Source organism: Colletes gigas, unplaced genomic scaffold (genome assembly GCF_013123115.1).
Source record: "Colletes gigas isolate AHSC1104 unplaced genomic scaffold, ASM1312311v1 Colletes_gigas_Sc00012, whole genome shotgun sequence".
In the NCBI taxonomy this organism is placed as follows: Eukaryota; Metazoa; Arthropoda; class Insecta; order Hymenoptera; family Colletidae; genus Colletes; species Colletes gigas.
Window position 1 is genome coordinate 1,784,020 of NW_025106641.1, and position 20,773 is coordinate 1,804,792.

At 31.5% G+C, this 20,773-nt stretch overlaps 7 protein-coding genes across 16 annotated transcripts; 4 read left to right on the forward strand and 3 right to left on the reverse strand.

Moving 5' to 3' along the window:
- Nucleotides 1–81: 81 nt before the first annotated feature.
- Nucleotides 82–2,113, reverse strand: LOC122399176. Its single transcript, XM_043399645.1, has 3 exons — nucleotides 1,975–2,113; nucleotides 1,672–1,895; nucleotides 82–867 (listed from the first exon to the last, which is right to left on the reverse strand). The coding sequence occupies exons 1-3, from the start codon at nucleotides 2,008–2,010 to the stop codon at nucleotides 84–86; spliced, it is 1,044 nt and encodes a 347-aa protein (XP_043255580.1). The 5' UTR covers nucleotides 2,011–2,113; the 3' UTR covers nucleotides 82–83.
- On the forward strand, nucleotides 568–4,227 carry LOC122399177 (protein C3orf33). Of its 2 annotated transcripts, none has more exons than XM_043399647.1 (6): nucleotides 568–661; nucleotides 2,720–2,814; nucleotides 2,887–2,946; nucleotides 3,019–3,220; nucleotides 3,277–3,386; nucleotides 3,452–4,227. In XM_043399647.1, the coding sequence occupies exons 2-6, from the start codon at nucleotides 2,743–2,745 to the stop codon at nucleotides 3,713–3,715; spliced, it is 708 nt and encodes a 235-aa protein (XP_043255582.1). In that variant the 5' UTR covers nucleotides 568–661; nucleotides 2,720–2,742; the 3' UTR covers nucleotides 3,716–4,227. The 2 variants fall into 2 exon arrangements, with proteins under 2 accessions (XP_043255582.1, XP_043255581.1); XM_043399646.1 differs by lacking the exon at nucleotides 568–661 and adding an exon at nucleotides 2,087–2,212.
- Nucleotides 4,228–4,606: 379 nt separating this feature from the next.
- LOC122399024 (adipocyte plasma membrane-associated protein-like) lies at nucleotides 4,607–7,267 on the reverse strand. The gene is made up of 4 exons (XM_043399336.1): nucleotides 6,832–7,267; nucleotides 6,546–6,751; nucleotides 6,182–6,467; nucleotides 4,607–6,115 (listed from the first exon to the last, which is right to left on the reverse strand). Exons 1-4 carry the CDS (start codon nucleotides 6,939–6,941, stop codon nucleotides 4,864–4,866), a joined length of 1,854 nt encoding a protein of 617 aa, XP_043255271.1. The 5' UTR covers nucleotides 6,942–7,267; the 3' UTR covers nucleotides 4,607–4,863.
- On the forward strand, nucleotides 7,047–8,213 carry LOC122399028. 4 transcript variants are annotated; one of them, XM_043399345.1, is made up of 4 exons: nucleotides 7,047–7,139; nucleotides 7,512–7,607; nucleotides 7,675–7,793; nucleotides 7,885–8,213. In XM_043399345.1, the coding sequence occupies exons 2-4, from the start codon at nucleotides 7,604–7,606 to the stop codon at nucleotides 8,101–8,103; spliced, it is 342 nt and encodes a 113-aa protein (XP_043255280.1). In that variant the 5' UTR covers nucleotides 7,047–7,139; nucleotides 7,512–7,603; the 3' UTR covers nucleotides 8,104–8,213. The 4 variants fall into 4 exon arrangements, with proteins under 4 accessions (XP_043255280.1, XP_043255279.1, XP_043255276.1 ...); XM_043399344.1 differs by lacking the exon at nucleotides 7,047–7,139 and adding an exon at nucleotides 7,148–7,186; XM_043399341.1 differs by lacking the exon at nucleotides 7,047–7,139 and adding an exon at nucleotides 7,208–7,333 and having other exon boundaries at nucleotides 7,397–7,607.
- Nucleotides 8,166–13,267, reverse strand: LOC122399022. 5 transcript variants are annotated; one of them, XM_043399330.1, is made up of 6 exons: nucleotides 12,463–12,594; nucleotides 11,550–11,804; nucleotides 11,341–11,471; nucleotides 11,021–11,270; nucleotides 10,844–10,959; nucleotides 8,166–10,762 (listed from the first exon to the last, which is right to left on the reverse strand). In XM_043399330.1, exons 4-6 carry the CDS (start codon nucleotides 11,164–11,166, stop codon nucleotides 8,301–8,303), a joined length of 2,724 nt encoding a protein of 907 aa, XP_043255265.1. In that variant the 5' UTR covers nucleotides 11,167–11,270; nucleotides 11,341–11,471; nucleotides 11,550–11,804; nucleotides 12,463–12,594; the 3' UTR covers nucleotides 8,166–8,300. The 5 variants fall into 5 exon arrangements, with proteins under 5 accessions (XP_043255265.1, XP_043255268.1, XP_043255267.1 ...); XM_043399333.1 differs by lacking the exon at nucleotides 12,463–12,594 and having other exon boundaries at nucleotides 11,021–11,185; nucleotides 11,265–11,270; nucleotides 11,550–12,102; XM_043399332.1 differs by lacking the exons at nucleotides 11,550–11,804; nucleotides 12,463–12,594 and adding an exon at nucleotides 13,156–13,267.
- A 350-nt stretch (nucleotides 13,268–13,617) lies between these two features.
- On the forward strand, nucleotides 13,618–15,258 carry LOC122399027 (ras-related protein Rab-1A). Its single transcript, XM_043399340.1, has 3 exons — nucleotides 13,618–13,826; nucleotides 14,564–14,960; nucleotides 15,028–15,258. Exons 1-3 carry the CDS (start codon nucleotides 13,804–13,806, stop codon nucleotides 15,226–15,228), a joined length of 621 nt encoding a protein of 206 aa, XP_043255275.1. The 5' UTR covers nucleotides 13,618–13,803; the 3' UTR covers nucleotides 15,229–15,258.
- Nucleotides 15,259–15,336: 78 nt separating this feature from the next.
- On the forward strand, nucleotides 15,337–20,496 carry LOC122399023 (exocyst complex component 5). 2 transcript variants are annotated; one of them, XM_043399335.1, is made up of 7 exons: nucleotides 15,337–16,214; nucleotides 17,001–17,074; nucleotides 17,156–17,599; nucleotides 17,685–18,262; nucleotides 18,393–18,881; nucleotides 18,957–19,464; nucleotides 19,572–20,496. In XM_043399335.1, exons 2-7 carry the CDS (start codon nucleotides 17,042–17,044, stop codon nucleotides 19,668–19,670), a joined length of 2,151 nt encoding a protein of 716 aa, XP_043255270.1. In that variant the 5' UTR covers nucleotides 15,337–16,214; nucleotides 17,001–17,041; the 3' UTR covers nucleotides 19,671–20,496. The 2 variants fall into 2 exon arrangements, with proteins under 2 accessions (XP_043255270.1, XP_043255269.1); XM_043399334.1 differs by lacking the exon at nucleotides 15,337–16,214 and adding an exon at nucleotides 16,530–16,906.
- Nucleotides 20,497–20,773: the final 277 nt, after the last annotated feature.

Sequence of the window (20,773 nt, forward strand, 5' to 3'; positions counted from 1 at the left end):
ATTAAAAAATATTTATATTTCCTATTTGTTACAAACAATATTGTACACTGATTTATATATCTTGTTTGATATTCGCTATCAAATTACATTTCAGGTAAGCAAATATTTCTCTTGCTCGATGTCTCTTTTTGCCGCGACGAGTACTTCTTCGATTGGACTTTCTTAAGCTTTACCGATGATTTTATCGAGTCTTTATTAATTAATTGGACGCTTGACGGCACGTAACTGTCATCAAATTTCATCGATTTACTAGTAAAGTCCGGTTGATATTCCTCAATGGAAGCTTTGATTCCCTTCGAATTGGGAACGTATATCTCGGGAAGATTTACAATGGTCGTCGAACTAGGTTCGTACGTTTCGTAAGACACTTTCGACGAATCCACGGAATTCGGAATATATCGAACAACTTCCGTTACGCTTTTATCGTCCGATATGGATGGGGAGTACTCGTTCGAAGATACTTGGATCTGTTCCAACATACTCTTTCTACTCGGTATATATTTCAAATGTGTGCATAATTTTTTTGTAACTGGCGTATCCGGTACATACTCCTCCAACGTAGTATCCCCTGAGCTTTCCAGCTGTAAATACCTTTTGGTTCTATCTTTTTTCGTATCGGAGGATACCTTAGCGATAAAATTATTCGTTTCGAATTTCTTTGGTAAAGTATCGTGTCTGTTTGTTTGGTGTGTGGAATCGGTAGCATCGCGTTGAGATTTTTCTGACGTTCGATTCTGAACATTTTTCTCTGACGTTGATTCCGACGATTTTGTCTTACCCAATTTTTTTTTCGCGGGAGATACATTTACTCTGATCGTAGGCAATGATGCAACATCTTTTACGTTTTCTGATGGTTCGAACGTATATCTATGATTTATAAAAATATCTGTTTAAACAACTATAGTAACAATAATCGCAGTGGCATAACCAACGATTCAAGGACTTGCGTGGTAAAATTTATAGTAGGATCAATTAATATTTTCCTACAAATCGCGTATAATATTACGAAAGAATAATAGAGTATTCTTAATTTTTTAGAGTTTAATCAGTCGATTTTTCACACGCAAACCCAGTTACGCCACTGGATAATAAAACTTGATACTATTAATTTGAAAACTACATGTCTACGTTATCAGTACATTATTTATTTAGAGAAAAAGTGTAGTACTAACCAGGTACCGATTCAGGAGAGTCTGATTTTTTTCAAATAATAAAATAAATCTTTACAAATACTTAACGAAAAAATTATTTTCGATTTGCTGATGCTCTTTCAATAAATTAAATCATTTTTTAAATGACTTACGAGAAAAAGCTGGGTAAGACAATTTTTAAAAACAACATTTTCCCTTTTAAAAGTATCTACAAATCCCGCTATCCCCTACTTCTCATATCAAGAATCAAGAGTGCCTCCGATTGTTCCTCAGCCCCCCGGGCCATAGAAGCCTTAATCTGACCTTGATAATAATATCAGCATCTTACATATTCTCTTTATCATAATGTAGCATTTTAAAGACAATGATATATTTATTTTTAACGTAATGTCGTCAAGGATTACTACGATGAATATTTAATCTATGCAAAATGTACACGTACGTTTGTTTCGCGAAGAAGTACGATCCAACTGGTGCTAAAAACAGTTACATTAAAGAACGAAACATTTATATCGCTTACGTGACTTCTAGCTGTCGGGTGGATTTTCTCCCCTTCAATTTTTCCGAATCTGGAGACAATCCTTCCTTTCGAACGTTACGTAAAATCGCTTTCTCCAAAATTGCATACAGCGCAGCCCAATCCTCGAGATCAAGCCACTTATTGGTGAAAACCTTTTTCTTTCTAATTCTCATAATCTTCTCTTGAACGGTAACTACAGCCGTAGCTAAACAATTATCTGAAGCCTACGAATACAGCTTCTGTTTTACTTGTTAGATGCATGATCATCTATTAACAGCTGTTGACAGCTGTTGATCGTGATACCTTTATTACTTCCAGATATTGACCATCACGAAACATTTTAACAACGTGTTTGTTATCAGTCCTTCGATCGTTCCCTTGTGAATCACTTACTATACACTATGATATTTATGTATGTAATAAACACATTTGTTAGAGACGTAATACCACAATTTTTTTAATACATTTGCTTGACACCTTGGCTGCAAATGTGATGTCAGCGTGCACTGACGCACGTATGTACTCGACACGTGAGATTAAGGTAAACGAAAGTGGATTTTGAAAGTAAACGAAAAAAGTTTATGTGAAAACTTGCCACGTAGTTATTAAAATAATATGACGTTGATGCTTTATTGCGATATATACGCTTTGCAATATAAGTTTATTTCTTTTACTAGTTTACCGGTTTATCTCTGACTATATACATGTGTCGTTTATAACATATTTTCATATAATTTCCTATCCATAAAGTTAAATATAAACAAACTGTTATTGCAGTATAAATTTTTTTCAAGTTTATAAAATGAAAATGTTTATATGGAAGATATATAATTATCGTGCAATTCTTATTTTGAAATTTTAATTAAGCTTGACTTAATTTACGAAGTTAAATTGCAAATATAAAACAAACCATTCGTTATTGTTAAGTTTTTGATTATTTTGGGAATTTGTATAATAATATTGATGACCGAATACTTGGATATTTATGAATTCAATGAAATATTTTATCCGAATTGCTTGCAAGTATTAACGTGTAGTGTTTTTTCAGATAAACAATAAAATTGATTAAAAATGATCGAGAAAAAACCAACTATCCCAGAGAGATTCATCGTTTTTAGCGAAACGAATTCCAAAATCATTAAGGTACGTCCTAACCTACATTTTGTTATAATACTAAATTATACTTACCTACTTGCATTACATTTTTCATTTTAGGTTGTCAGTTATGGCATTACTAGTATGAGTTTGGTCGTTGCGCTCTATCGAATTAGACCTGTATGTATGATACACATCGATAATGCATTTCATTTAACCGAGCAGTTTATATTCTTTGTTATTGTTTTTTAGTTTGCTAAATTTAGAAAACCATCCAGCGTACCATCTCATTTTTTGTACAATAAAGTTCCGCTTCGAGGTACTGTGATACGTATAGAACCTAGTTGCGAAGTGCTGCTTATGGTTGATCACAAGCCAGTAATACCATTGCCTCGATTGAATAATTCAAAGTATCTACCAGTTAAAATAGCCGGAGTTAATGTAACTGCTAATGGTAAGTGTTACTTAAATATTCGTGTGTATTTTCAATTAATTAATATTTATTTTTAGGTATCAGTTGGTTGCAAACAATTGTCAACAGAAAAGAAATAATTTTCACACCTTTGTCTAAAGATACAGAATACTTAAATTGTACAGTGACTATGCACCAACAAAATCAGGTAAAAAACGTTATTGATCTTTGATTATATTTTCTATGTACAAATTTATATTGAGTTTATTGCAGGAATACATAAAAATTGGGGAGGAATTAGTGAAACTTGGTTTTGCTACAGTAAATAAAGATTCGTTGGAATTAATGTTAAAAAACAAAGACATCTTAAATTATGAAAAATGTTTATTAAGTGCACAAAAACTAGCTGAACGTAAAAGAAACGGGTATTGGCATTTTGCTAAACAACCCACAATTTTGTGGAAAGTTCAGCAAAAATTATATGAAAAACTGAAGTCTATTTTGCCTATCTTTATAGTACAAAGGTTTCATTTTTAAGCATATCTCCCGCAGTTTACTTACATTAGCATGATTACTTACAAACTAGTATATATATTTTTATAATTTACTTACAATATCACTAAAATCTGCTACAGAGTTAAATATATATTTGAAAATCTTTTAAAAATTATAAATTGTGATCAATTTGCTATAAATATTTATGGTAGTAAAAAAGCAATATTTAAAAAAAGAAGTTTATTTTTATACCATTTATACAACCTTTTACCAAATTTTATATAAAATTAAGAACATCACTATATATCACCATGCACAAAATTAATTTGCTTATATATTGTTTAGCCAAAGAAGAATTATAATTAAAGTACAGACATAGATTCTTTTGCAGTAATGAGAAACTATAGTTTTATTTTCGCTTCGATAGATAAATATATAGACATGCTTAACATGTTTCAAGTAGAAAAATAGATCATATACAAAAATAAATGAAAAATTTAATGGAAGATTCATATTATTTTTATGGTTACACCAAAACAATTTTAATCACACAAGGGAATGATTTCAGCTTTACAAATAGATTTGGTCTAATATAAATTATCTTATTTATATAGAACAATAATTTTAATATTTCACCTTACTCTATTATAGAATATATTGTTTTTTGGAATGTTAATTAAAAGATATCAAAACAACAAGTCTATAATAAAATACCGTTTTCCATTTAGACTTCAACTTTGTTATACGATGAAATAAAATTACAGATGACATATTTATATTATATATATGTATATAATATATATATACCAAATATGATACTAATATACATACTGTATTGTGATATGGAAAAATTTGCAAAAACAACATTATTTTCAACTGTATATATAAATCTAAATCACAGTCTAATGCGTTTTCTGATCTTTAAACCACAAATATAAAAAATTATAACAAAATAAAATAGTCGTAGTATCATTTTATGAAACTCTGTTAAGAAAACATAAATAAAAAGCAAACTCTTTATCATTAATACAGCGAATGTATGGATGCTAAAAAATCTGTAACATCGGAACAATTATGACGATATGTTTGGAATATGTAGAACCTGTAATAATATGTAATGGAATATAATCAAGTTTTAATTCAAACTTGGACTGATGTCTTAATTAAAAATTAGAGTATTCTTAGCGGAATCACTTTTTCTCCACTGGCTTGGATTTCTCAGACCGAGTATCGCGAGTATTGTCTTTAACGGATCCATCAGACTTTGGTCTTACCGTCGCTTTGTTACCTTTCTCCGACGATTCAGTTTTTACATTTGATGTCTTTGCATTAACGTTATCTTTCTTAATCTCATTTATACTGTCTTTCTTAATATCCTTTGCCGTATTCTTCGTAGTGTCCTTCGTTAACGTTTTCTCAGTAGGTGGGGATGAAGAAGGTTTTGGAGTGGTAGTAGTTGGATGTGAATGCGTTGTAGACTTTAGTACTTTTTCATCAGTGATTGGCTTTTGTGTCACTGAATCCGTGACTACTGGTTTTTGAGTTTTTGCATCTGCGATTGGTTTTGTTGTTGTTGTAACTGTAACTGGCTTTTGCGTCGTCGAATCCACGATTGGCTTTTGAGTTTTTGCATCCGCAACAGGTTTTTGCGTTGTTGGTACTTTAACGGTTGGTTCGGGAGATGTAGTTGTAGACTTTGGTGTTGTTTCTCGAACAATTGGTTTAGCATTTGTAGGTTTCGTTTCTAGTTTAACATTTTTCTTTGGAACTGTTGGAAGTGGTTCGTTTTCTGCCTGCTTTCTCACATTCTCTTTTAAATCTGGTAGTGCTTGTTTTAGTGGAACTTTCATGATATATTCGTTCCAAGGAGAACCTAGCCACAGATATCCATTGTGAATGTAAGCAGAGCATACGTTATGAACACTTCCATCTTCTGAATATAAAGCATCTAAGATATTTCCTGCTTTATCCAATCTAAGTACTACAGAAATTCCTTTTGTATCCAAAATCTTTGAAGTTTCAAAAGATCCTATCGAATGCAAAACTCTTTCCGCATAATAATTTGGATAAACATCTTGCAATAATTTAAACGGGGCTTCTATCAAATATAATAATCTCACTAACATTTTTCGTATATATGGATGCGGCATAAGAGACTGAGCTATGAAAGGATATTGAGGATCCACGTATTGAATTAAAGTCACTAGAAAGCCTCCTTGTCCGTCGCTATGTACATTGTCTGGCAGGCCGGGTAAAGCTTCTACAAAAATTTCCTGTTGCCCAATCTTTGGACCTTTCAAATGGTACTTAATAATACGCGAAGCAAAAGTTTCTAGTACAATGACAAAACTTTCGTCGTCGCTTAATAAAACTCCATTTGCAAACACCAAATTTTGTAGTAACACTTCGTTCTTTTTTGTCACAACGTTATATCGAATAAGTCTGAAAATGAATCTTATTACATGTTTGTACATGGTAGAACAAACATTTCAAATATGAAATTCATACCTTCCAGACGGATTAGCAAAAGCTGCATTTACTCCATCATGAAGAACAAAATCTGTACTAGAGTCTGTCCAATAAATATCTCCATTCTTGGCAACGTCCAAAGAATTAATCAATTTTGGAATTTTTCCATTAATAGGTACAGAAATATTAACTATATTTATATATTGTCTGGTATTAACATCAACTTTAAAAATACCATAGTAAGTATCAGCTACAAATAAATCTCCTTTTTTATTGAATTGTAAACCCAAAGGTCTACCGCATTTCTCTTCTTGCCATAAACCATCTGCAAAAACCGTATTGTTTTAAATATATATGACGCTACTTATGAAATTTCAATAATTTTACAACTATATTTACGCACCACATTTTTTACCAAATTTTACAATTGGTACAATATGATTATCTTCGATTTTCACGACATAACCTCCACGTATACCAGTATATAATTCTCCATTATAAGAAGCAAAACTTTCTGGACCTTTGATTGCTCCAGAAAATAGTACTTCTGCTCCCTGTAGTCGATTTTTTAGCTCAAACCGATCTTGCGGCTCGGTAGGAAGCTTTATACTAAAACATTTATTATAATTTGGCTACATGTTTCGTACAATTTATACTTACGTCGTTATAAAATGTAGAAAACAGCATACCTGTATTCGGAAAAGTCTGTTTCCGGAGGTAAACCTGGCAAAAAGGTGATAACAGTTAAGAAAAGACCGATATATATGATCACGGTACCTATGGACTTCAAATATCCCATTATTTAACTTGTCGGATATCAATATTTTGATAGTGTATCCTCGTATTTAAACGTTTCTTTTTTCAAACTGTTCAGACTTAAAATTCCGTTAGTGCTTCTTCATCTCGAGACTAATGGTACTGAAATAAAAGAAGAACTACTCTTTTACGCAACTGTTTCTTGCCGGCGTAGATAACGGCATTCACGACTTTAATGGCGGTAAATCGTATATAGCAAAAAGTACATCGTTGCTGATGTTAGCAAACGTAAGACTAAATAATTGCCACGCGTACGGAAGACGTCGTGTAATCAATTTCCGTTAACCACCGAATTTTATTTTATTGCCAACTCAGCAATTTCTCGTTGTTAAGGTCATTTTTCGGCAATAACCAACCGCATCAGAAGCAATGACTGTGAATATTTGTTCGCGCGTAACCTTTTTGTTTTTTATCATTCTAACTGATCGTCGTTTTCAGGACAGTTTCAGACAGTTATAGACATAAAGATGATATATGTATAATTAATTATGCCGGTGGCATACTCTTTAAACAACAAGAATTGCCGTGGTTGATCGTATGTATTTTTTTGCAGTAAATTCAAAAGAGATGTCACCACACTCGTCATAACATTGAGAATTTATTATCGAAGTATACTGTATACATGGTAGTTAAACATAGTCAAAAATGGGTGAGTATAACAAACATTACATTCGGAAAATAAAATTAACATTTACAGAAATTTCTCTTTTGTTTAGATAATCTTGAGGAACAATGCGAAGACGCACTTTTCGAATTATGCGACGCTAGAGAGCGATACCCACAACGATGTGCTAATGAACTTAAGACATCTTTTCAACTTATAAACGATATACATGTAATTATTATTGTTAACAGATTCATAATGTTTGTATGTTTCTTAGTGTATATTACATCTGGTAATATATAAAACATATTCTGTTTTGCAGATGCTGAAAGCGTATGAGAAGTTAAATAATATAAGTGATAAACCATCTGCTGTGGAGCAAAGTACGCACAACATAAATTTTAACGAGAAAGAAATGTCTTTTGAACATTTAGATTACAAATTGCAAGATATCGCAAACAAATTAAATAATTTAGAAGCAGTAAGAAAACAAGTTGAACGCGAAAAAATATGTAAGATAAATAAACAATTAGAAAATTAGATTTATATTTTTTAAAGCAATAAAATGACTCAAAATAGTGTTATTTATTTATTTGTCATTAGTGCTTATGGATAAAATGTACAAGAAATTTGATCAAGTCATTAATTGTCTAATGTTGGACTACAAATTGAATCAAAGATAAATAATCCAATAATTTTATGAAAATTATTCTATAACCCTTGTCTAAAAAGTTATTCTTATTGCATACATGTTGTTAAAGAGGAACTTTTCCCTATTATGCTATGAATGCTTTTTGTACTCATACGTTTTACAACAACCTTGGCACCTCTTGTGATATCATGAAAAAATTTCATTATTTCTATATGCGTGTCACCAAGATTTTCATCTGTTAACATATTTATAGACTTTCTTCTTGGTCTTAGATACCGACTAGGCAAATTCCTTTTCTTTTGAACAAATGAAAGATCTTTATAAAATTCGTGTGTAATATCTTGGATTTCGTTTGATGATAATTGTTCCACTTTGTCCGTGTTAGCAATTTGTTTATGCGATTGTTCATTTAGTTTAAAATTATTTTTTGAAACAGTGGCATCTTCTAGCTTCGTTTTCGAGGTTACAGGCAATGGGCTTTCGCAGCGATTTTTGTCATCATGGCATACAGGTATCTGAGAATTTTGTGGATATTGTGTACTTTTTAATATATCACAATCTAAACTTTGCCCTTTTAATTGTACATTAGAAACAATATCAGTTTTCTGACACGATTGCGCTCTGTGAACTTCAGAACAACTTCCATCTGTTTCATTTTTCTTCTTTAAAGAAAAATCAGACTTCTTTGGCGATTGTTCTTCGAATATTTTCTGTAACGGTATTGGTATTTGATCTGCAGTGATAATTTCATTCGAAATAACTATTGGACCATTTGATTTACATTTCTCCATATTATTAAATGTAGGTTTATTTTTTGTATTTATATAATGTTGTACTTTATGCGTTCCGTTCGCAATGATAGGTAATTCTGTTGATTTCATAAGGGACTCATTATTTGGATAATCAGTTTTTAAACACAGTTTTTTCGAAAAAGGCTTAAGTTCAGTTGTTTCATGTTTATTTGATTTTTCAGTGTCTGTATCATCCATTAATAAATCTTTACTCATCATGATTTCTAATTTATTTTCAGGTTTATCTATTTTCTGAAAATCAAGTACCGAAGATTGAAAAATTTCAGCTTGTAATGCTTCTGGTATAATATCTTCCTCTTCCTCTTCTTCTTCTTCTTCTTCGTATTCTAAATTTCCATCCTCGGTAAGTTTCATATTTTTATTATATTCATAGTTATACAGCTCGGAATATCGGCCTTTGTTTGCAACATCATGTTTTTCATCATCGTTACTAATACTCGTACTAGTCAAGGATTGAGGAAATTGCTGTTGCGCGTGTTTTAATTCAGGCGAAATTGTATTTTGACATTTAGATTCATTTTCGGTTTGTTTTGGTAATTCAATCATTGTTATTAAATTCTCTAACCCAAGTAAACTAGAATTTCTTAAACATTTCTCGCCTTTCTTTGTTTCAATTTTCTCAGAATTTTCTAATACCTCGTCCACTTCTAATTTAGTTTTTTGTTCTATAACTGCTACAGTGTCTTGTCCCTGTCGAATCGTAAACATTAATCCTTCCATTACTAAATCCGTAATATCGGAAGATCGTGATGGCGCGTTATCCGATAGGTGTTTTCTTTTCTGAAGACAAGAGGTTCCTTCAGTTTTTGTAACATCCGCAAATTGTTCTACAGAATTTGTAGAATGTTTTTCATTTGTTTCATCCAATTTACGTTTCTTAGTTTCATTTACGGAAACATTGTCGTTCAACATCTTACGTTTTGCATCTTCTATTTCCCTTTCTATCAGGTATTGATATGGTAAATTGATAGAATCTACATTAACAGCATCTGTATTACTGTCTTCTGACACAATATTAATATTTGACGTAGAATTGTTATTATCTTTGGCAAAACCGTTTTTACCAACATGTTCATCTTGTCCATTTTTATCCTTAATATTTTCTTTTTCTAAATGGTTTGTATCTTTTGATTCATTAGTGACCACTTTATTTTCTTCAATTTTGTTCACAATACTATGTTGCAATGTTGAATATTTATTATTTGTACCTGTGTTTTTATTTTTACTTTTAGATTTTACAGTAGAGTGTCTTAAAGACCTACTTGCTTGTGCTTTATTAGTAGATTTCGTATCATTTTCAGATGGTGTATCGAGTGGTATAGGTGGTTCGAACGATACCTTTGTACAATTTGTAAATTTATTTGTGTTTTTGCAATTTATTATCTGTCTCGTCGATTTTTTGTCTGTGCATGTATTTGTTAAATCATCAACTTCCAAACTATTATTTAATTGAATACTTTTACTTTCTGCCTCTAATACTTCCTCTTGTACATTATTACACTGATTAGTTTGTTTTGGAAAATCATTCTTAGAAGAATGCGTTGTATTTTTGTTATTCTGAATTAAAGACCGATCGGGAGAAGATTTTATCGCATACCTCGTATTAAGTTCTGTACTTTCCGAAGGGAGCGTTATCTTTATAGTAAGAATAAATGCATAGGAAAATGCTATGACCGATCGTTCTTTAAATTTCATCAGTGCAAATATTTTGTCCTGCCGAGTCCACGATGTATTACCTGCATTATTGTACATTATAGTTAAGAAAATATATAAGAAGTATCGTATTAAATACATTGAATTTAAAAAAAGAAGGATACTGTAAGTAATTAAAAGATGGCTGGTGCAAAATTGTTGCCCTTGGCGCGGTGGATCTTTTAAAATCCTTCTAATTACATTCATTAATTCTTTTCCAAAATAAAACTGCTGTGTATTTCTGTAAATATACGTTAGAGAATCAATAATGTTAATAACAATGTATCGCCGATAATACTTACTTAATTGTCCTATGATATCTAAAAATAAATTTATATATGTTATTCTTGTGGCATAACCAATATGAACTTGGCACTGTTAAAATTGGAGTTTCTCTTTGCTGGTTCCAATTAATCCAGCTAGCCTTTCGTACATGTATTCCAGGCATTTTCTCTCTGGTACCAATTCTTGGAATAAAGGAATTAATTTTATTAATTCCTTTCCACCATAAGATTCCTTCACTACGATCGTTAAATAGTACAGTACCTTTTGCTGTAAATAGAAATAAAATTTCACTCGTCTCTTAAAAGTTTTCCAATACCAATTATTTCCTATTACTTACTCCGGTTATAACTTCATTAATAAATACATCTACCACTGTGTCCCAAGGTACAAATTCGCATGTACTTAAACCAGAAAATATTTTGTTTCCTTTGGTATATATGCCGATAAATTCTACCACTGTTAACGTATCTATAAAAAAAAAAAACAATGAACATGAATATGATTCAAACATATTATGATAGAAACATATGTAATTATTTAACAAACCTTTATTCACAGAAGTAACAAAACGAGCAAATTGCAATATCAAAACAAACACAGAAACAACGAATGGTACTGAAATACCAAGTGTTTTCCATAAAAACAATGTGGCAAATAATAAAACAAGAGTCACATTGATGTTCAAATGCGTGTCTTTGTACAGAACAAATTTCATAACATTTTTAGCTTTTGCACTTTTATCAATCAGTTTTAATACACACCCATTTACACTTTGGAATAACAATTCGGGTGGAGATCCATCTTTGAAAACATTGGACGACATTAATGAAAATTGTTTACACTGTTACTACCGACTGTATGTTTATCAACAATTTCCAACAATCATCGGTAAAAAAAATTTTGCCACAACAGGAGGTTTCGCGCCTAAATTCTACTGTCAAAATTGACAGCTGACACGTTTATACACCAAATGTAGTCAACGCTACATGTAACGTTAACGATTATGCTTTCGTAAACATATTTATATATGTGCACGGGATCGGTCAGATATTTTTTAGTGGAAGAAAATAATAATATCATGAATTCTATTATGATTGACTTACGAACAGTGTCGTATTAATCTAACTAAAAACACTTCTAATTTGATCATTATATATATCTGTATATACATACGATTACAATACAATATTGTTCCAGTTAAAGATTAGATAGGTTTAGGAATATACGCATCAAGTACACAAATTAATTATGAAAAATGTTGTTTACGGAAATACACGTTTTAAGATCCCCTGACCATATTTTAACTACCGAAAGAAATCTTTTTACTATGTATATATTCTTCCGTCATTGTAATAAATCACTGCTCGATAATTTATTAATTACTTTTTTCCTGGGATCGATTTATGAACTTTTAGAGTTTAATTTTATAGTGTAGACTCTTGAAAATATTCAAGGATACCTTTTATAACCATTCCATGCGTTATTAAACAGTTATTAACCAATATCGGAAGTCGGCGCACTATTTTAAACTTTTTAAATTTAAATTTAGTTACAGCGAGAATCGTTGCAAAATTGGCCCCTGAATGTTGCCGGGGATCTATACTTGACGATATTAATGCAAATAGAAATCAGTTCGTGTCGAAATGTTAATGCATCGATTAAAGCAGATAGTAATACCATCGGAAATATTCCGACTTCTTATATTTGTTAATAACTATTTAATAACTCATGGAATGGTTACAAAAGGTATCCTTGAATATTGCCAAGGGTCTATACTATATTCTTAAATTCTAAAAGTTCATAATTTAATCCCGGAGAAAGAGTAATTAGTGAATAATCAAGCTATGCGTAATAGGAGTGGGGTAACCTGTACATCGCATACCTCCTTTAGCATTTTGTGACCTGGATAACTTTCTGGTAGTTAGAATCCCATTTTATAGATGGCGCCACGTATTTCATTCGCGCTCACTTCGGACAGTTTCGGAGAATCGAGAAAGAGGTCGGCATCAGTCTGTCTTTGTCGACTCTCCGAACTACGAACTCACGTATACGTTCCCGATCTGGTAACACTGCTACGAGCAACGCGAGTGAAATATTATTACCGGCACAGCACGAGGAATATTAATGCGTCTGGTGATGTGCGAGTCTCTACCTGGTCTCTTTCCTCGTTAAGTGCTTTCGTGGATTGTGAGATCGATGGACACGCGGCCTTACGATATATCCTTAGATAAATGTCGCGTCGACATAGCGGACCAATGAAAATTTGATCACGTGTTAAATTCTGTTTACATTCAACTCGTCTTATGAAACATACTTAATGCGTGTATAAAATATACAATATTCGATACACGTATTCAATGAGAACAACACGTCATAAGTTTGTATAGAACACTTGGGATTATATTTATTTAGAATACTATGAATATGTAATAGTATGCATCGAAGAAAAATATAAAAATAACGGAATAGACATAGAAGCGAAAGAACGGGCAAAGGAAAAGATAAAACGTGAAATATAAGAAGTGCGCAGTCGTCGTGTTCGTTCTGAATCGCTCGTGTCCCGTCGTATAGAGGGAGTGAAACAGCACCTGCTGCCATTCTGGCATTACGTCAATGGTGGACGACTCATTCGCTGGTTTGGGAGGAGTTACCGTGACCGCCATTGTTACAGCTCCTTCGTATTGAAGAACGTGATCTGTGAATTCGAACCGTCACATTACCGATTTCAACGGATCGTGTGTCCTTCGTAGATTTCTGCAACGACGGTACACGACATCAGTGAGCGTGTTCTGAGCATAGCATGTCCACAATGAATCCCGAGTAGTGAGTAAACTTCTTTACGCGTAGACATAAGTGTATCTTAAAAATGCTTGCTTCGTGAAATATAATCGATTCGGTTTCAACATTGGTAATGATTACGCTCGAAAGGGCCCTGTCATCATATCTGCATATTGTACGGTTAATGCGAAGATGTTCTGTTTAACTTGTACTGTCTGACAGATTCACCCCACTTTTTCGTCTATCTATATCCACTGGCCATATTTCAGAAACCAACTCTGTGGTGCTTTCTTCGTTATGTATTTATCAAAACATACGTCCCAATCTGTTGATCAACTAGCAAAACTTAGTATTCACAATATTCGTACAATTTCTATAGAAAACTTGTGGAAATAATTTCAGAATTTGATCATTAAACAATTGATAGCGAGATAGATGTGAAGCTTATTTGTTTGAGATATATTCGGCTGAAATTTATTGCAACAAACTGTAAACATATACGCAATTAATTATATTACAATTATTATGAAATTGTGAAAGCATTATTTCTACAAAGATTAATTGTAAAATAAGCATCTAATAAAATATAAGCTTCAGTGTATATCTAATAATTTTTGTTATACTTTTATATATACTGTTAACATGTATTTATATTTTAAACTATCGCATATCACATATTTTATAATATAATTAATGAATATTATAATGTTTTACAAAGTATTATAAAATAAAATGCAAAGTACCGTATATAACATTGTGTTAATATGTAAATTTTTTTACAGTGATTACTTGTTTAAATTGCTCTTAATTGGAGATTCGGGAGTTGGAAAATCGTGTCTTCTACTTCGCTTTGCCGATGACACGTACACAGAAAGTTATATCAGTACAATTGGTGTAGATTTCAAAATAAGGACAATCGACCTAGATGGAAAAACAATAAAATTACAAATCTGGGATACGGCGGGTCAAGAACGATTCAGAACAATTACTAGTTCTTACTACAGAGGTGCACATGGTATTATTGTTGTTTACGACTGCACAGATCAAGAAACTTTCAACAATGTTAAACAGTGGTTGGAAGAAATTGACCGTTATGCCTGTGACAATGTCAATAAGCTGCTGGTTGGCAATAAATGTGATGTTCATACTAAAAAAGTAGTTGATTACACAACGGCAAAGGTAGCATAACTGATTTCGGATAACACGTTTAAACAATTGTACTATGCACGAATTGTTTCATTAATAGGAATACGCGGATCAGCTTGGAATTCCATTCTTGGAAACATCGGCAAAAAATGCGATGAACGTAGAGCAGGCTTTTATGACAATGGCTGCGGAAATAAAACTTAGAGTGGGCCCTCCGTCGAGTGGAAACAGCGATCCAGTAAATAAGGTGAAAATAGAACATGGACGTGCAATCGAATCCTCCAAATCTGGGTGCTGCTGAGAAATGTAATTTTACATCACTGTAACCAAAGTAAGCGTGTTTCTTTATCTTTTCATCGTGAATTCCTGTCTGTTTATATATCGTTGATACATATTTTATTTACAGAAAAACATCTTATGGTAGCGGTTTTGTACTGCTTAAAAGAAACATTATCAGAAGAAATCATGGAAGTTTCAGTTTACATTATCATAAAAAAAAAAGAAAAAAAAATGGGGTGTGAAGCATTATCAATTATGGACCACCGACTCTATCGTAGGGTTGAATAAAATAATTTTTGTTCTGTCTTTTTATCCAAGAAAGGAGAACATAATTACTCACTCGCTAATGTCTAGTGCAAAAATCGACCATAGAAAAATTGTCGAATCAACGTCAAAAGTTATTAATTTTACGCATCGATGCGTATAACGACAATTCGAGTTTATAAAGTAAATTAAATAATATTGCGTATCGTGGTTATAAAAATAAGCACTCTTATTTTTTAGCGTAATTATAATATGTATAATTCAATGTTTTTTTTTTCTTTTTTCTTCAAAGGAAGTCATTCTTACTCTTCGTACCACCCAGACATTTCTCCTTGTTTTATTCCAAACTTTTTCTTGTCGTGGACAAGAATTAGATTAATAACATACTGAAACATACCGTCGTTGCTGCCTCCCTCTTTTTTCAGTGCTCATTAGTGTAATTTAATAACGTTATATTAATAAATATTTCAACACTAATACACAGAACGCAAATAGCATACTTATGTGTACAAGGATAATTAAAAAAAAAAAAAGTTACATATGTTCCATCTGGTAACTTCTGTAAGAGTTACATAAGTTTTTTAAAACTTGTTCTACTTGCGATGTTCGTAACGTCGTTCGCCTATTATAAATACGTCGTGTCGTTTGATAAGTGTTCGAACGCTTGATAAATATTCGATACCTTTTATCTTGTTTCTACAAAATAAGCCCATATTCATACAGCTGTTTGTTTCATAAGAATTTGTAAGACTAAAAATTTAGCTAAAATATTCTCTTTTGTATCGGTTCTTTACTGTTCAAAATAGTTAATATTATTTTATATTACATACTCGTTATATGAATGTTTTTACTTTCCTATTATCAAGTTAGTTAAAAGATATCTAATAAATTAGATTACTTTAGTGAAACTTCATAATATGCAATAATAATACCAAAACGATTTTATATACCAAATATTATTCTGATTTTTATTAAAAGGAAGAAAGACATATTTTGTACAAAAGACCGATATTACAATTAATCTCGCTTTTTGTATTGTTATAAAAAAAAAAAATTTTTATGGAAACAAAATAAGTATATTTCAAAACTACGTCGAGTTTTTACTGTAATATTATTAGTTATATCAATTAACAAATAGGAATGTATAGAATTATTCTTCATAACGAGGACGTATGTAACAACTAGATGTATAATTATAAAAATAAAACCCATGTGTATGTTGTAAATCATTTGACAACCCTTTTGATGCATATATAGAAATAATTTTCGATAATATTATTATTCGTATACTGATAAAGTAATTTTATTCAATGACTGCCAGCTATTGTTAATATTTCGTACAAAACTGTCCTCGTTTGGAACATTTATGTGAAGTAGAAGTCGTGATACCTATGCAAGTTGTCAAACGATCGTAGAAGAACCAATTTTTGTAAAACGTATAATTCATAATAAAGATTAATAACTTTTAATTGAAATTATATATTTTTATATAACTTTTTATTGTTTATTGAAGGTATGTTTATGTTACAGTGGTATCATAACCTTACAATTGTCATCCAAATTTTGTCAAAATGATGCAACAATATATGAAGGAATTAGAACAGGTAAATTGCTGATGAATTATCAAAACAAATTAATTTTATTCACACCGTAAATAATATTTAATATTGTGCTACTATTTTCAGGATCCATTTGATCCTGAAGAATTTGTTGAAAGACTTGCTTGGCGAACAGTAAATGATACTACGAAAGACGGTGGAAAAACATTCTTTGACCCCATGATAGTGCACGAGACGTTTCTGCAAGCAATAAAAGATTTACAGATTTTACAAGAACGTCAACAGAAAAAATGCGACAAGCTTGAAGCGGCATTAAAGGACGAGGAAGCAAGGCACACGCTCGAAATTCTCGAGTTACAAGAAAGAAATAAGCATTCGATCGATTTGTTTCATCAATTAGATGAAAGAATAAATCTTGTTGCTACTAAAGTTTTACATCTAGGTGATCAGCTGGAAAGTGTTAATACACCGAGAGCTAGAGCCGTAGAGGCTCAAAAATTGATGAGACATTTCTCAGATTTTTTAAGTCCTGGACCTTTGACAGATCCTATCTTTACAGATAAGTCATCGGTACTAATGTCTGTTTCATATACAATACTTGTATAATTAGCGCGAATGTTAAATATAAAAATTAAGATTCTTTATTTTACAACAGCTGGATGAAGCAGCCGATGTGATACAGAAGCTCCATCTTATTTCGCAAGAATTGCCCTCAGAGAAATTTGAACATGCCAAGAAAAAGATTGCCGTTAAATACGATGAAATTGAAAGAAATCTTATAGAAGAATTTGTCAGGGCGCATAACAGAGAAGATGCTAATCGTATGAAAGAATTGGCATCAGTTTTAGCACACTTCAAAGGATATTCTCAATGCATAGATGCATTTATAGAACAAAGTCAGATGGGTTCGTTCGGGGGGAAAGATGTTTTTCAAGACGTGATACCTATGTGTACAAAGTACCATAAATTAATGCAACAAGTATTTACGAATCCTGAACAGGTGATGGCAAAGTTCGTGCTAAATATCTATCATTTAAGACTCCAAAAGTATGCAGTTGCTAAATTAGCTGATAAAACTGATTCTGATAAGTACCTCAGAAACTTGTATGACTTGTACACAAGGACTGTAAAATTGTCTACAGAATTAAAAATATTTAATATGGGTACTGATGGCACGTATCTTGTAAAACTCACTAGAAATATATTTCAAAAATATTTGGACACTTACATTACGTAAGTTCATGCAATAATTAATATACTTATAGTCATGGATAGGCATATTTATAAGGCATTCGTCATTTGAATACTTTCTGAAGTACATTTTGCCTATCCCTGCTATAGCTAAACTATACATTGTTTTTAGTATTGAAACGAAAGCATTGCGGGAAAAGTCGGCAGCTCTTCTCATCGAGTATTATGAATCTAAAAATCATCAAAAAAAGCAGTTACAATCTGGTGGCTTCCAAGAATTACGAAGAGACTTACAAGCAGTTCTAAGCGCAAGAACTAACATAAATATTGCTCAGATAGAAAATTATGGCGGGGAGACATTTCTATCGGAAGAACTTGCAATTGCTTTATTACAAAAAAGTAAATTGGCATTTCAAAGATGCCAATTGTTATCAAAGCCTGATGAAGTACCGATAAACGCACTTCAAATTCTAGAAATATTATTGCAGTACTTAATAAGCGAACATGTTGATTATGCGTTAGAATTAGGTTTGCAAAGTGTTCCAATTCCTGAAAGTAGAACCCAACCAGAGATACACTTTTTCAATGTTGTACGTCAATGCAATGCGATTGTACGCCTTTTAGATGAACAATTTAATGACAGTCTCATACCTCTTATCACGTAAAATTCACTTTTATCTATTATACGGCAATATTAGTAAGAGAATATATACTTTTCAAGCATATTTTCTTTCAGGTCGACGCCAAAGCACGGTGATTGTATGTTGAAAAAGAAAGTTGTATTAGATCAAATTGAATTGAAATTAGAAACAGGATTAGACAGAAGTATAAATGCTATCGTTGGTTGGGTGAAAGTATACCTGCAAAACGAGCAACGTAAGACTGATTTTAAACCTGAAAGCGACGTCGATACTTTGAATACTCCAGCTTGTTTAACAGTTGTTCAGTATGTCACCGGAATGATCCGGCACATTCGGAATACATTAGATGGAAAAAATTTAAATAACGTTCTGACGGAACTTGGAGTTCGTTTCCACAAAACTATTTACGACCACCTACAGCAATTTCAATTCAATTCTGCTGGCGCGATGTGTGCGATATGCGATATGAACGAATATCGTAAATGCGTGAAGGAGCTTGAAGTCGATCTTGTTACTTCCTTATTCGATACTTTACACGCTTTATGTAATTTATTACTGGTTAAACCAGAAAACTTGAAACAAGTTTGTACCGGTGATCAATTGGTATGTGTATATGTTAAAAAACATTATAAATTCTTTGACGATTTAAACAGAATTCGTAACTTAATTAGAAGACAATTATTTGTTCATGAATTTTTTTATTGTTACAGGCAACATTGGATCGAAATGTTCTACTGAATTTTATACAATTGAGAACCGATTACAAAACACAAAAACTAGCAAATTGCTTAAAAGGTTTAGCTACATGATACTTTTTTATTTCCTGTAACGATACTCGTGTGTTACTAGTTGGTAATTGAAGTACATTGAGCAAAATGACTGAAACTAGATGTATAGTCAAAATGACGGCATTGCATAAACTAAGGCTTAATAAGCGAAGATGTTGCTTTAGATGTAATAATAATGCTCCATTATCTAATCAGTTGTACAAAATTTCGTTAAAAAAAAAATGCTTTGTTAGCTAATGTGAAATATTAAACAGAGTAGTTTGTTTATTTTTTAGGGTTTGACTATATGAGAAGAAAGATGAATAAATTCTCTTTCTTTTCATAGTTATTTAATAAACATTTATATATGTATGTAGCAAATGTATTAATTTTTATTGGTATATAAGATGGTCATAAAAAATTGCAGTTTTTTTTTCTTTTCTTTTCTTTTTTTTTTTAATAAAGGGTTTCCTTACTTCAAGAGAAATTGGTATATACAGATAGTAATTAAGTATAAAATTCATTGTAGGTATCAAATCGTTTTCGTACCAACTATTTTTTTTTCCCCATTATTCCTAATATAAATTGATATCAGACATTAGCCCAAAATTTGGTAATATATTTTGACATATTATATACCACTTCAATTAAAGCATAGTTTTCTCTGTTATACTAAATCCTGCAATTAATCTACAATGTTGCGAGAGAGTACCTTCATTTTAAATGTATTTCACGCATATATAAGTTTATATTTTGGTTTTACAACTTAATGAATATTTTTATTAAATAAACTGCCTTGTGATCAAAGTAATAATACTAAATTAAGAAAAAAAAAGAAAATATGGAGAAAACGTTAAAATACTGTATCTTAATGACTGTATGGAAAATAAATTTTACAGTACAAAATTTAATATTGTAAAACTAACGCTAGTTAGAACTAAACTAAACCAAAGATGTTAATTAATAGTATCTATGTAATCTTTTTATTTACATGCATACTCGAAACAAACACCATTGCTTATTTAGGATATTATACAAATTAAAATTTGTGTGCTTTCAAGAACAGATCATTCTCTATGCAAGTATAAATCACGCGATTAATTTAATAATTCTCAATTTAGAAAAGTGTGGAAGGGTCTATAAAA

Coding starts and splice junctions, on each gene's coding strand:
- LOC122399024 (XM_043399336.1), bottom strand. CDS start 6,941: ATGGGATATTTGAAGTCCATAGGTACCGTGATCATATATATCGGTCTT. Junction 6,752..6,831: donor ACAGACTTTTCCGAATACAG/GTATGCTGTTTT, acceptor TAAATGTTTTAG/TATAAAGCTTCCTACCGAGC. Junction 6,116..6,181: donor TTTGCTAATCCGTCTGGAAG/GTATGAATTTCA, acceptor ATTCATTTTCAG/ACTTATTCGATATAACGTTG.
- LOC122399027 (XM_043399340.1), top strand. CDS start 13,804: ATGTCCACAATGAATCCCGAGTA. Junction 13,827..14,563: donor TCCACAATGAATCCCGAGTA/GTGAGTAAACTT, acceptor ATTTTTTTACAG/TGATTACTTGTTTAAATTGC. Junction 14,961..15,027: donor TTGATTACACAACGGCAAAG/GTAGCATAACTG, acceptor TTTCATTAATAG/GAATACGCGGATCAGCTTGG.
- LOC122399028 (XM_043399345.1), top strand. Junction 7,794..7,884: donor AACTTATAAACGATATACAT/GTAATTATTATT, acceptor TCTGTTTTGCAG/ATGCTGAAAGCGTATGAGAA.
- LOC122399176 (XM_043399645.1), bottom strand. CDS start 2,010: ATGTTTCGTGATGGTCAATATCTGGAAGTAATAAAG. Junction 1,896..1,974: donor AATATCTGGAAGTAATAAAG/GTATCACGATCA, acceptor CTGTATTCGTAG/GCTTCAGATAATTGTTTAGC. Junction 868..1,671: donor ACCCGACAGCTAGAAGTCAC/GTAAGCGATATA, acceptor TATAAATCATAG/ATATACGTTCGAACCATCAG.
- LOC122399177 (XM_043399647.1), top strand. CDS start 2,743: ATGATCGAGAAAAAACCAACTATCCCAGAGAGATTCATCGTTTTTAGC. Junction 2,947..3,018: donor CGCTCTATCGAATTAGACCT/GTATGTATGATA, acceptor ATTGTTTTTTAG/TTTGCTAAATTTAGAAAACC. Junction 3,387..3,451: donor CTATGCACCAACAAAATCAG/GTAAAAAACGTT, acceptor AGTTTATTGCAG/GAATACATAAAAATTGGGGA.
- LOC122399022 (XM_043399332.1), bottom strand. CDS start 11,166: ATGCCTGGAATACATGTACGAAAGGCTAGCTGGATTAATTGGAACCAG. Junction 10,960..11,020: donor AGATATCATAGGACAATTAA/GTAAGTATTATC, acceptor GTATATTTACAG/AAATACACAGCAGTTTTATT. Junction 10,763..10,843: donor CCATCTTTTAATTACTTACA/GTATCCTTCTTT, acceptor ACAATAATGCAG/GTAATACATCGTGGACTCGG.
- LOC122399023 (XM_043399335.1), top strand. CDS start 17,042: ATGATGCAACAATATATGAAGGAATTAGAACAG. Junction 17,600..17,684: donor TCTTTACAGATAAGTCATCG/GTACTAATGTCT, acceptor ATTTTACAACAG/CTGGATGAAGCAGCCGATGT. Junction 19,465..19,571: donor TTTGTACCGGTGATCAATTG/GTATGTGTATAT, acceptor TTATTGTTACAG/GCAACATTGGATCGAAATGT.